General features: G+C 43.8%; 1 protein-coding gene across 1 annotated transcript; it reads right to left on the reverse strand.

Annotated features, from left to right (window-relative positions):
• Positions 1-8,596: 8,596 nt before the first annotated feature.
• Positions 8,597-10,047, reverse strand: LOC106812990 (piggyBac transposable element-derived protein 3-like). The gene is made up of 3 exons (XM_014817030.1): positions 10,005-10,047; positions 9,579-9,722; positions 8,597-9,384 (listed from the first exon to the last, which is right to left on the reverse strand). Exons 1-3 carry the CDS (start codon positions 10,045-10,047, stop codon positions 8,597-8,599), a joined length of 975 nt encoding a protein of 324 aa, XP_014672516.1.
• Between the last annotated feature and the right edge of the window lie 4,215 nt (positions 10,048-14,262).

A 14,262-nucleotide genomic window follows, 5' to 3' on the forward strand; every position in this document is an offset into this window, starting at 1 on the left:
GATGCAGATGTTGCCCACACGCTCGTCGGCTGTGATGTGTGTGTGTGTGTCGTGTGTGTGGTTGTTTTGTGTGTGTGTTGTTGTGTGGTGTTACGTGTATGTGTGTGTGTCGATGCTGTATGTAAGTGTGTGTGTGTACTGTGTATGTTAAGATGTCGTTTGTGTGTGTGTGCGTGCGTGCGTGCATGTGTCTTGTTGGCATGTGTGTGTGTGTGGTGTGGTTGTGTGACGATAGTGTGATGCTGTGTGTGTGTGTGTGATGATATGTGTTTGTCTGTGTAAATGTGCGTGATAGTGGTAGGTGTGTGCGTGTGGACGGTGCAGTGGTGTGCGTGTGCGATGATATAATAAATAATAATATATAATATATATATGTTTGTGTGTGTCTGTGTATGTGTGCGTCGTAGCATGTGTGTGTGTGTGTGTGGCTAGATGTGTGTGATGTGTGCTGTGCTAACCAGTGTGTGCCCGGGTGTAGTGTAATGTATTGTGTGATGCCCCGGCAGGCCTGACCTGTGTGAACGTACCGCGTATGTATTTTGTCTTGCTATGCTGAGTGTTGGTACTGCCGTTAGTCGTATGTATGTATGTATGTATGTATGCCGTCGGTATGCGTAGTGTATGTATGTATGTACTGGTATGTATGTATTGTATGTAATGTAGTATGTACTGTATGTATGTATGTGTGCTGATGTACTGTGTGTATGTATGTCATGTAATGCTATTGATTTTTTGGTATTTTGAAATCATGTCATGTATGTATAGTGAAATGATAGTACTGTTATGATACATCCATTGTAATGGTAGAGAAATTGTGGTGTCTCGTGCGTATCGGGATAAAAATTCCACTGACTCGCTTGTGAATGTATTGTACTATTATGTAAGCTATGTTGTATATATTTAAGGGAAAGAAATCGCTGTACTGTATGTATGTATGATAGTGTATGTTAGTATCGTAATTTAATTGTGTATGATATCGCCTCAATTATATAAAAACTAAGAATTATGAGATAATGTATAATATGTATGGAATGGTACAGAAGAGAGTAATGGATTAATGATGAGTATGTATGGTATAGCTAATGTATGTAATGTATGTTGCTAAGCATCGTATGTATGTGAAAGACGAGAGCGATGTGATAGAAAGAAAGAGAAGGACCGAGAGATAGAGAGAACATAAGTAAGAAGAAGATGAGCTAGACAAAAGAAAGGCGAGAGGGAGAAGAAAGAGGAGAAGACAATTATAAACTATATTATACTGTTAATCTTTTAGAGAGAAGAGAGGGCGGGATCGTCCTGTGTGTGTGTGTGTGTGTGTGTGTGTGTGTGTGTGTGTGTGTGTGTGTGTGTGTGTGTGTGCATGTGTGTGTTGGGGGGGGGGGGGTGCGTGTGTGTGGTGGTGCGCGCGTGGACGGTGTATGCATGTATATACTGTATTATGGTTGTACTGAATTGCGTGTTCCTAACATCACCGAAAAACATAGAAGCGATAGGTCTAGGCCAGCAGCAGACACTTCTGTATTGTCATTGGCAGTTGACGTGGTGTGGCTGTGTGTTGTCTGCGTCTCGGAGAGATAGACGCGACAGTTCTAAGGGCGATCCCTAGCCTCGCATTCTGATGTGATAGGTGGTGATGTTTGTTCGGTGTAGCGCCTTGTGCTGGGTGCGAGGTAAGGAGACAACAGCAATATATTGTAAGCTATACCAGGGTACAATGAAAAGAAAATACATAGCACGCAGCAACGCCACCGGAACGTGGCTGACCGCATTTGAACGTGGCTGACTAATGGACGATCCAGAGAACAGCAGGAATGTAGCATTAGGCGAGCAGCTCAGGGTAGCACTTACCTATCGTGCCAATCACATCTCGTTGTTTACTGCGGCTATGTAGATATATACTATTAAAACAACTCGTACAACATATATAATATAGCATGCCACTGATCCCCGTACAGACTACGAATTTGATATGGTATTAAACTAGCGCTCGCCAGGCCCGCGGCAAATATTTGCAGTGTGTACACGCTATCCCGCTCCAAATACGCGCTGGCCCGCTCCAAGTTGGCCCCGCAAATGAAGCAGGGCCAGGCCCGGGATAACTTAGCCCCGGATAAGATATCCGGGTGTGTGTGTGTGTGTCTGTACGCAACAAGCGGGCCGCGTGATTTTTTCCCCCACTCAGTGGCATTAATTTGCATAAGCGGCGCTGATTGGCTGGCGGTTTCGCGCGCGGTGAGTTGTGAAGATTTATGAGCCAATTATCACAGTCAGTACTACAGTATCATACTATATACAGTATGTGCTATTGCTCTCGTTTTTATTCATAAAAATCCGTAATGAAACTTACATGTAAAGCTAGATAGTCAGCTATATTTCTTGCTGTGCATTGACAAAGCTTTTCCATGATGAGTTCACTGTTATAGAATTAACGGTAAAAGTGTCAAATCGAGCCAATCGGCGCCTTTGTTTAGCGCCATGGCAACAGCCAATCAGCGCCGCTTATGCAAATTAATGCCACTATCTGAGTGGGAATAAAATTCACGCAAGCGGGCCAGACCCGGTGCTAAATCGCAATACGCATGCGCATAGCCTTATTTACGTTACGTAATTGTACGCTCGCTGTACCTCGCTGTCTGTAGGGTGACGTGGCGAGCTGAGCAGAGAACTGATGACTCATTTAATGTAAGATCAAATATGCAGTCTGTACGTTACAATTTAGCGCGCGTCAGACCCGGGCCTGACGCGCGCTAGTTTAACAGTTTATACAGAATGGCAGTATTGTTATTTTGTTTAATTCTAGAGCCGTCTTTCTGTACATAAATATGCTGCGATGTAGACGTGTGTTTTAGCACTGGATTGTATTTTCCGTATCGCTACATAAAATGCCTGTTTTGAATTCACGGCACAAAAGCAGCATTACTGAAGAGCATTGATTGATTTTCCAGCCAGCTAAATTATATATAACACGCAAGGCCTTATTCACCCCGCCATTTCCGTGAGCCACATCTGCCATTTATTTAACATAACCGTGGGAAAAACACACACAAATGGTGACAAGGTGCGTCACGCCTTCGTCACAGCTCAGCCGATGCACAGGCACTTGGATCGTCTCAATAACAAAAATTATGGTAAATAAACACGAAATTTATTTACTACCAAAGTCACAATGTTTCTCTACTCTCTTTCGCCTACTATTGCCGATAATTTCCTGTAAATGCCCTGTAAATTCTTATACGAGTACATATTCTTGTTGTTTGTGCATAGCTGCGCGCGTGCGGTGTACTTGTGTGTTGCAGAGGAGCATTTGAACGGCATTTACAGGAAATTATCGGAGATAACAGGCGAAGATAGTAGAGGAACATTGAGACTTTGGTAGTAAATACATTTCGTGTTTATTACCTCCGCCAGGGGCTTGGCGGAGGTTATGTTTTCACCGGCGTGTGTTTGAGTGTTGGTTTGTGGGTTTGTTAACATGCACGTTTCAGTTCACTTCCGCTAGGTGCGCTGGCTGTAGACTTACAAACACGCAACCACAGGGGCAACCACAGTCCCCCCACTGCACGCCTCCGCAGCTAATCGGATCCAATTAATTAATTAATTAATTATTAATTAATTTTTCAATTAATTAATTAATTAATTAATAAAAATTTTTACATTGAGAGAATTCAGTGCCCTTGGCGGAGCGTTGTGCTCTCGCGAGTGCTCTACGTTTAACATGTTGTTCTTTATTGATGGACGTTTCCAATGCTGTGAGCCGATGGATACTGCTCGCCATGTAGGGCCGCGCTACGCGTCAAATGACGACCCTGTCACACAATTGACGATTTAGCAGCGTATGCCGGGCGTATAAAAAATTAGTGAATACGCTGCTGGCCCAGTAAGCGTCGATAAGTTATGGGTAGCTTTGTATAAGTTACGAGCACGCTGAATTCACGCTGAAGCACGCTGAGCACGTGGGATAACGTCGGTAGTACGGCGATGGGTCGTCAAATTTTTTGAGCATGCTCAAATTTTTCCGACGTATGCCAGCGTATGGCCCATACTGTCCCGCATACGCGGGCATAAGTTGTAGGTAAAGTTATGCCGATCGTTGACACACGTTCACCACACCGTACTTGTAAGTGATATCATAATGTCGAAATACGTTCGAGATATATGTCTAGCGTACCCACAACTTATTTCTAAGCTTATGAGTAAGTGCCTTTTGAACTATGTGTAACTTGTCTGCAACGCATATTGCACGTAATTTGACGTGTTCCGGACGACGACCACAGACTTACTGAAGCGTGTTTCTAACTTAGCAGCTACCCGTATAATGCGTATTGCAGCGTTTAAGGGCGATTTGGTAATATAAAATGGTATTGGCATATGTTGATCTGCGACGGTGTGTCTGATACTGCGTAATGTCTAGTGCGGTATGATTGAATCGTCGAGCGGGGCCTTTTTATAGGCTACGACACTGTGTCGTCGGCGATACGCTGCCGCTCCCTATCCATAGTTAGACTATTGTTGGGCATAAGTTGTGAACGCCGGCAACACGCTAAGCATTCGCTGGTATAAGTTATCTATAAGTTATCGAAACGTTCTATATACGTTACTAATACGTTAAGTATACGTCCAACTCGTTATGAATACGCTATGTATACGCCCAAAATTGAAAAAAAACATCGATAGTTCAGCGTATGCCAGCGTTTTAGAGAAATTTTGATACGTCCGGCATACGCTGGCTAAATCGTCAATGTGTGACAGGGCCATAACCGCTGCTGGGCAGACGGGTGTCCTGTTTACTGCTCTCACCAAGAGATACAATAACATCAAGAGTAGATAATAACACTATGTTATTATCTACTCTTGATAACATCCAATAATTATTGTCATTAAGATTTGAGAAGTTCTTGAAGTATACCAAGAACAGAAAGCGAAAGCGTTTTATCTAAGAGTGACAGAGGAGAGCACGTGACAAAGATGTGAAGAAAACTGCAATAAAAAAAGCAGAGAGCTCATAAACAAACTTGCATCGGAAACACCGCAACATTTTACAAAATATGAAGCATCTCCTTTCTTATCACTTTCCACCCCTCATCTACACAGGCACGCGGCACCTAGCAGAAAGAAGAATCACATAACGCAAGTGAATCGATAAACGAAGAGAAGATCATTGGCAGATCAAAAGGAACAGTCGGAGAAATTGGAATATCAGCTTATCAGTCTGTTTAACAGTAGTGCAATGACGAAGCCACGAGAGATCGTAGAGACTCCAGATTGAACATTAGTGTCTTTACCGTCACCAGCGATACAATCGAGTGCGAGCCACCAACGCGGAGGGCGGAGAATTATAGCGCAGCAGCAGAGACTCCATGCTTTGCCGCCCGTTATCTGAAATATAAATTGTTGTGACATCATAAGTCTAAGACGTCATCAATGTTTGCACGACATCACTTTGGAAGTTATGACAATTTAGATTAAACCTGGGTTTATACTACCGACTTTACGTTGGCGAGTTGGACTAATTTCGCAATTCGGTAACTCCGTTGAACATGTTCTAATCTCCCAACTAGTTGCTATCGATCGGTAGGTCGCGCAACCTTCGCGTTTACACTGCCGATTGTCGGTTGTATAGTTGGGACGTTGGTCCAATTCGCCAATACGCCAACACAAAGTCGGTAGTGTACACCCAGCTTATATGATGTCATGACTATTTATGATGGGTCTAACAACGGCCACCCTAGCTGGACAGCTTCTCGATATCTAAACCCGAAGATTAAACATAGACACATAACGTAACCGTGCTATCCCGTTGCTATCGCGACTAAACGTCGCATGCCAGCGCAAAGCAGAGAGGCTTCGCGCATACAACACCTGAAGCCAAAGCTCACATTCATGATATAGGAAAACAAAATGCATGCGAACCTAAGCGAAACGTACGCTAAAATACTTTTTATTGAACTAGCCAATAATTACGTACTTTCCACAGGTGTACAACCCCGTGTACAGCACACTGGAGCAGCAGCGGCTTTTTTTCGTTAGGAGTAACGAAGCCGTCATGCCCAAAGGAAAGTTAAACATGTTTAAACCCAATGATCAATACCCAAGTCCTGTTAATATTTTTTTTTAAACTAAGCATTTTACAGACCCAGCGGCAGAGCCACACGACCGTATGAAACAGAATCATGGTGACTGGCCAGGAACCAGAATAGAAAAGTCAATTTTATTCATTAACTCCGGTCATGGGAACGTTCTGCGCGAAGGTGGCCTTACGTGATCTAAAAAACAACAGTTATGGCAGATGTTAGTCCCGGAATCTCACTCAGGATATTACTTGGTACGCTCGTCAGAGAAAACGTCGAAAAAATGGTAGGATTTTGACCCTGTAGCGTCGACGACATCTTTAGAAAAATGGGTATTTTTCAGATTAAACTTTGACATTTAGGGTCGTTATTTCAACTCTGACGATTCTTCTTATTTCGTCTGACTTCGAGTCTACAACTGTAATGGTATTCTTCTCTGCTGTTCACATGATGGAGCTAAAGTGAAATCTTGCTGTGCAGGTCACATTCGGCGATAATAAACCAAAATGAAGAAATGAATCAATATGGCTTCCAGTGTATATCTCTATAATATCTATTCAGTGAGAAAATTGTCAAAACACCAATTAAGGACCAATTTATTGTGCTACGCCATTTAGGGGCAAGAAGGTGTGAAATTTGCTACCGCTGAATACGCCATTTAGGGTTCAATTTGAGATGCTTTGACGAGCATGCGTACCAGGTAATATCATGAGTTACCCCCCGGGAAGTTAGTATGCATGTGCGCAAATGGAAATGCGCTTGCTACACGTGTCAAGACAACCTAGATTACATCACGAAACCAGCTTGCTAATGGAACGCAAACAGTAAGTAAAGAATGAGTAAGGTGCATGGAGTTGCATAGCTCAATAATATACACTCACCATGGCTAGAAGCAATATAAGGAGGGAGCACCTTCCAAAATGGAGATCGTTAGTACACGCGTTATACAATATTCTAGAAGTAAAGAGGAATACGAATATTAAGTATATGAGTAAGTATAATACAAATTACGTAATGAGAAACAAACGTAAACATATATATATAGTATATCTTATTTATATACACGCCCACGCCCGTACACGCACAAGCACCGCACACGCACACGACGTACACACACAACAACACACACAACACACACACACACACACACACAACACCACACACACAACACACACACACACACACAGCACCACGGGCTAATAATATATTATATTATATGTGGTGTATATATATATATATAATAAATATATATATATATACATATATGTTTACTTTACGTTTTTTCTCATCACGTTATTTGTATTATACTCACTATTGGTATTCCACTTCACTTCTATAGACTTATAATGCGTGTATTAAAACCATATATTAATTAGACACTTTTATATTTTAATTAAAATTATTTCCACGTGGAATAATGTTACTTTGGGTGTATTAATTTCATACATATACATGTTTTTCGATTTGGCCCACCTGACCCAGTTTTCCAAATTGTAGCAAATTTGCTACATTGGGTATTAGACGGAAGACAGTTCAGGATATACTATTATTTTCAAAGGTAAATTTCACCAAAAACACAATGCGAATTACAAATAGATGGTCCATAAAGTATGTATACACAAAGGGGGAGGGAGTTAGATAATTTTTTTAATTTTTTAAATTTTTTTTATACGGGATGGGGGAGGTTGGGCGTCCACAAATCCCTAAATTTATGCATACATACTTTATGGTCAGTCCCTAGAAAAGTAAAAGGACAGAAAGACGAGGAAGCAGGTTTACAGATGGTGTATTCAGAAGTAAACAACTACATGTTTATATCATGAAAGGAAACTAAACCCATGTGAAAGACAAGTTCAAGGTTACCTAGTGGCCATGATATGCAGCAAAACAATTTCTGTTTTTGTTGATGCACAAATGCACGTTGCACTTGGCATATGTCATATGTGCAAACCCATCAGGAAAATTTTTACGGCGCTGCCTCTTTTCTTCATTATGTTGGGTAAGGATCAATACCATCAAGCCTGACATCATCTACTGGCTTGGTATTGACCTGTACCTTCCTCTTCTTTGCTGAGTCAGTAGATGGTATGCTTCGTATGGGCTTCCCACTCTTACAGAGTGCTACTGCTACGTGGGCCTGGAATGTTTTGAGAGCCATAGGTTTCGCTACTGCCAACACTTTACAGTCTCGTTTGTATGCAAACCATGCATTTACAACAGAAATTGTCAATGTATGATAAAATACATATAAATACCATCGTTTACTCTTCAAATGGTATTTATGTAATGAGCACATCATGTCAAGGAGGTCTACACCACCCATTAACTTATTGTACATACCAATAACACCTGGCCTGTCAACATTGATATGTTCTTTCTTAGACCTATCATACCTTCGTACAGTGTCAAGAGGTTCTGCCCCCACGTATGAAGACACAAGAGTAACACATTTGTTGCCCAACCAACGAACTAGTATGATATTTGTGGTTATTTCTACAACACTATCAAATGCCCCTCTTCCTTCTTTTTTAATTTCTTTTCGGTTTTGAGCGGTCATGAACCCGATTGATGTTGATTGTGCCAGTATAGAAGAAGCCTTTTTTTCTCAACTCGTGTATCATCTGGAAATCTGAGATAAAATTATCTGCGAATATCTTGAAGTTGTGTTTCTCTGGCAAGGAGGAACACAGCTTCAGCACTACATTCCCCCCAGTCCGCATGCAGTCAGCATGGCCGGGTAGATCAGTATCAGTACCCATACCAGTACACCTTCCTTGGTATATGTCAAACGCATGCAAAAACCCAGTGGCAGCACACCTAGCCCAGAGTTTGAAACCCAACTTTTTAGGTTTTTTGGGAAGATACTGTTTTAGGAGAGACCTTCGCTTGAAAGTCATCATGATTTCGTCTACGCACTGGTTCTGACCAGGGCTGAGCTTGGCAAAATTTGCATTCAGATCACGTAGCCAAGGCCTTAGTTTCCAAGCCCTATTTTCTTTTTCTGCATCAGTAGCCAACAGATTGTTCGTGATATGGAAATACAAAGTTATTTTTTGAAACCGATTTCTTGACATCATATCAGCAACAGGGGTGTAGCGTGTATCAGTCTTCCAGTAACCTCCTACAACCGGCATCTTGACCAACCCCATGGAGAAATACATTCCTGTGACTGTTTCGAGTTTTTCTGCTGTAGTTTGAAGACTTATTCCCAACTTTTGGTGAGCATAATTGTTTGTCTCCATAGCCAAATTGGCAAACATGTCATCATTGACAAATCTTTTGAAATATCTGTAAGGTGACAAGTCTTCCCTTGGCTCTGGTTCAAGAACAACATCAACAAAATTAATGTCTGTAGGTATAGGACAAACACTCTTCGTTTATCGAACTTAATGTACTCTGGTTTCTTTGCTGCTATTCGTGGCTTCTGACGAGGTTGACAGACCTTCCGCGCCACAGAAGAAAGAGGTTTGTCATCTGATGAATCAAAGTCAACACTGGAGGATCCCTCACTGTCTGGAGAAGATTCATTGTCACTGTCTACATCATAGTTATCATCAAGCCACCCATCATCAGAGTCACCGCTTGCGAGTTCATCAAATTCACTATCCAATTCATCAAGGACCTCCAAGACATCCTGCACATCAGACTTGCCATCTAAAAATAATTCAGAGTGAATAGTGAGTGATTAGGATATGCGAATGCGGAATATAATTTATTATTATATATGTATAGCCTATATATTGGCCGTTGACACTTATTGATCAATGTAGCAAATTTGCTACCACGAATTTGCCCCCCACCCATGACAACCCATTAGAAATGTTATTGAGAATATTATTCGTTTACATAAGCTGTATGTATTCTAGATACAGTATAACAGCAAAAAATATAAATACATATGTAGAGTAAAGGGCCGAAATAGTAAGAAAATCCTACCTCGAATCCATATGTTCAACGAAACATATATGCAGGTCGCCATCTTCTCTGATGAATCACAAAGGGGGTGACTATATTCAAGCCGGGTAACATATATAATATTATATTATGGGCCGAGTCCGTATAGACCGAGTCTGTAATAGGCCGACTTCGTCAATAGGGCGACACTGCTATGGAACCAAGGAGCTAAATATAACAAGGAGAGGAAGCGCCGCCATATCTGGCCTAAATTTAAATCATATATGATTCTATTTAACATATATATTATATTATGATCTTGCGTACCGGCTTGAATATAAGCCGCGTTCACACGGTCGATCATGGTTTGGCTCGAGCCAAATGGGCTAAATTTGACTCGGGCCAAATTTGGCTCGGGCCGGTTTGAGTCGGAGCGTTCACACGTACGCAAGTGAATTGTCTGTCAAATTCAAATTCAAATTCAAATAAATTTTATTGCACAAATATCTCACAGATACTTTGGCAGTATGTCGCGAAATGGCGTTGTGTACAATTCAGAGTGTTTACTTCCGTTCCGAGTTCAAGTATCAATCTTGAAAACGTGCATCCTGATTAAATTTTTCGAATTTTTATACTGTTTTGGACTTTATTTCGTCGAAGTACACGTTCGACACTCGCGGCATCTACCGCTAAACCGATTCTACCGCTCTACCGCTCGCCGAAAGCTGGTGCTAAAATTTGGCTCGGGCCTGGTCCGACGTTTTCGATGGGACCAAATTGGCTCGTGCCAAATTGGCACCGTCCCTCATCCTCTCGCCTAGTCTGCATCCTCATCCGCTCCTTACTACTTCCTCATCTGCTCGCTCTCTATCTTTCACTCACTCATCTCCGCCGCTCCTTTATCTTTCACTCCTCATCTCTCGCGTCCTCTATCTTTCACTCCTCTTCTGCGTCCTCTATCTTTCACTCCTCATCTCTCGCTCTTCTATCTTTCACGTCCTCATCCCTCTGCTCCTCTATCTTTCACTCCTCATTCTCGCCCTGCCTCTATCTTTCACTCCTCATCTCCTCGCTTCTCATCTTTCACTCCTCATCTGCTCCTCCTGCTATCGTTTCACTCTCATCTCATCGCGTCCTCTATCTTCACTTCTCATCTCTCGGCCTTCTCTATCTTTCAACTCCCTCATCTCTGTCGCTGCTATCTTTCACTCCTGCGATCTTCTCGCCTCTTCTATCTTTCAGCTCCTCATCTCTCCCCTCTCTTCTTCTTTCACTCCGTTCATCTCTGCCTCCTCTAATCTTTCATCCTCATCTCTCGACTTCTCTATCTTTCACTCCTCATCTCTCGCTCTCTATCTTTCACTCCTCATCTCTTCGCTCCGCTCTATCTTTTCACGTCCATCATCCTTCGCTCCTCTATCTTTCACTCCTCATCTCTGCGGCTCCTCTTATCTTCATTCCTCATCTTTCGCGTGCTCTATCTTTCAGCTCCTCATCTCTCGTCCCTCTATCTTTCATTCGCTCATCTTCGCTCCTCTATGCTTCACTCCTCATCTCTCGCTCCTGCTATCTTTCACATCCTTCATACTCTTGCCTCGCTCTATCTTTGTCACCTCTTCATCTCTCGCCCTTTTATCTTTCACATCCTCATCTCTCGCTTTTCTATCTTCACTGCTCTCTCGGCGGACCCTCTCCCCCTCGCTCTAACTACGTGTAGGAGATTTTTCTGTTACGTGTGTTTTCGCCCCGTGTTTCTGCGCGTGCCCGCACAGGCATATCTGTCTACCGCTTAGTATACATAAGACGATACTAAGTATATATATATAGGTCGGCTCCTTCTAACTCATCTCTATCTCAAGCTCTACTTAGTCATATGTCCTCGAGTAGGCAGCGGCAACGAGACGAGGTTGTCAATTGACGCACATAATCAAAATTCGCTTTGGGGCGGACGATCTAATCACGTTTATTTTCAATGGGAAAAGGCGGATTCTGTTGGTCGCTTTGCCGTTGATGATTTAGTCGACATCGCCTGACGCACAGCCGGGCGGCATGCGTGTAACGAGCGCGCGCGATCATGCGTCGGCATCTCATTCCCGCGTGATGCGGGCGACGCGTCGTCGGCAGGCATCGTGCCTTTCTTCTGCGGTCGTTTTTCTCGACGTCAGCCGTCGAAGCAATTCTCGCTCTTCGTCATTGTCTCACCGCATGGTGATACCGGTGCTTTCTTCTCTCTCCCGTCTGCTCTCTCTCCTCTCTCTCTGGCTCTCGTCTCTCTCTCTCTCTTCTCTCTCTCGTCTCTCTCTCTCTCTCTCTGCTGATTCTCTCTCTCTCTCGTTCTTCGCGCGCCTCTCTCTCTCTCTTCTCTCTCTCTCTCTCTCTCTTCTCTCGTCTCTCTCTTCTTCTTTGTTTCTTGCTTCTCCCATGTGATCGGTCTCTCTCTCTCTCTCTGACTTCTCTCTCTCTCTTCTCCTGATTCTCATCTCTCTCTCGCTCCTTCTCATTACCCCCCACGCTGTCATGCTCTCTCGTGGTCTCCGACGGTCGGTCGTCTGTCTCATCCTCTTCTCTCTCTCTTCTCTCTCATCTCTCTCTCTCTCTCGATTGTTCTCTCTCTGTCTATCTTCTTCTCTCCTCTCTCTCCCTCTCCCTCTCTCTCTCTCTCTCTTCTATCTCTCTCTTATGCTTGGTCGCTATGCCGTTATCTCGTCGATCTGCACAGCTAAAGAGACGCACCGCGCCGCGCCACACGCACACATTATCACACACAACACACACAGCACACACACACACAAACACGGCACACACACACAGCACATCACAACACAAAACACACACACAACACACACACCACAGCACACACACAACACGACACATCAACACCACATACACCAACACAGCACACAATACGCCACGAAAGCGCGCGCACACGCCGGGCGACATATCGCACCCTTGTACTCCTCGTGTCTGTTCGGACACAGATGTCGCCCGTTTGATTTGGACTTTTTCGCTCGCGCAAATCTCTCGTGTTATGTATCGGGTACATGACGAACAGCTGTTTTTATGGTGTTCTTTGGCGTTTTTATCGGTAAAGAACCCACGAGTTTACCCGCATTAACAGTCCATTGCTCCTTCAAGATCATTAAAGGTTGCGGCAAATGTTTCGCGCACATTTTTTTATGTTATATAGATGGAGATCCTATATTGACCTCTGTAGCAAATTTGCTACACTGGTTTTCTGGGCATGATGAGTGAACAAGTTCACTCATTTTAACCTTTATTTTCCACTGTAGCAAATTAGCTACAATAGTTAGTTCTTTTAAAAATCAATAGATAGCAGCACTACTCGACTTTTGTGATTCGGTTGTGTCTATAGGCGCGTTCACACAGACGTATTTGGCCGTACGCGTGGCGCAGAAGGCCACGACAAAACAATCCAATGACAATCATCCGGCCAACAAGCACAACTGCAAATCCCACACACAACCTGCAAATGACGCCACAATCACAACTGCAAATCCCAAAACACGCAATCCACAACACAACTGCAATCCCACAACACAATTCTGCAAATCCGCACAACACAAATGCATATCCCACACACGACAAATGCAAAACACGCAAATAGCAAAACGCGAGCAACGCCAAAGCAACAATGCAAATGCCGTACAACGCAAATGCAAACGCCACAACACAAGCAAACGCCGACAACGCAACATGCAAAAGGACAAGCAGCAACGCAACGCCACATACGCAAATGCAAAGCGACAACACAAATGCAAAATTCCTGCCCGCGCCCCCTGTACTGTTTGTACTGGTGGACGCATTGTGATCATGCAGGAGTAGATAATCAGGATATCTTACTCATATCATCTACTCGCTGATTGTATACAGCTGTAACGCCCCTCCCCTCCGCACCACACGCTTCACGCTATATGGGCGCGGAAGAGAAAGCTGCGTAGAGAATGCCAGGCAGGGGGAGAAGCTGGTGGAGAAAGAAGGAGGGGGAGAGCGGGTGGAGCAGGAGGGGAGAAGGAAGAGGGGGAGAAGCGTGGTGGAGAAGGAGGAGGGGGAGAAGGAGGAAAGCTGGTGGAGAGAGGAGGAGACAGGCTTGCGGGAGAGCGAGGAGGGGTGAGAAGGGAGAGAGCTGAGTGGAGGAGGAGGAGGGGAGAGGAGAAGCTGGTAGAGAGTGGAGGAGGGGAGAACGCGTGAGGAGGAGGAGGGGGAGAGGCTGGTGGAGAAGGAGAAGCCTGGTGAAGCGGGAGGAACTTGTAGAGAAAGAGGAGGGGTGGAGAAGGAGAAG

Source organism: Priapulus caudatus, unplaced genomic scaffold (assembly GCF_000485595.1).
Source record: "Priapulus caudatus unplaced genomic scaffold, Priapulus_caudatus-5.0.1 Scaffold711, whole genome shotgun sequence".
Lineage (NCBI taxonomy): Eukaryota > Metazoa > Priapulida > Priapulimorpha > Priapulimorphida > Priapulidae > Priapulus > Priapulus caudatus.

Excerpts from the sequence above, each read along its gene's own strand:
- LOC106812990 (XM_014817030.1), bottom strand. The coding sequence starts at position 10,047 with ATGGCGACCTGCATATATGTTTCGTTGAACATATGGATTCGAG. Across the intron at positions 9,723-10,004 it reads GTTGAACATATGGATTCGAG|ATGGCAAGTCTGATGTGCAG; the intron begins GTAGGATTTTCT and ends AATTATTTTTAG. Across the intron at positions 9,385-9,578 it reads CAATGAATCTTCTCCAGACA|AGCCAAGGGAAGACTTGTCA; the intron begins GTGAGGGATCCT and ends TTCTTGAACCAG.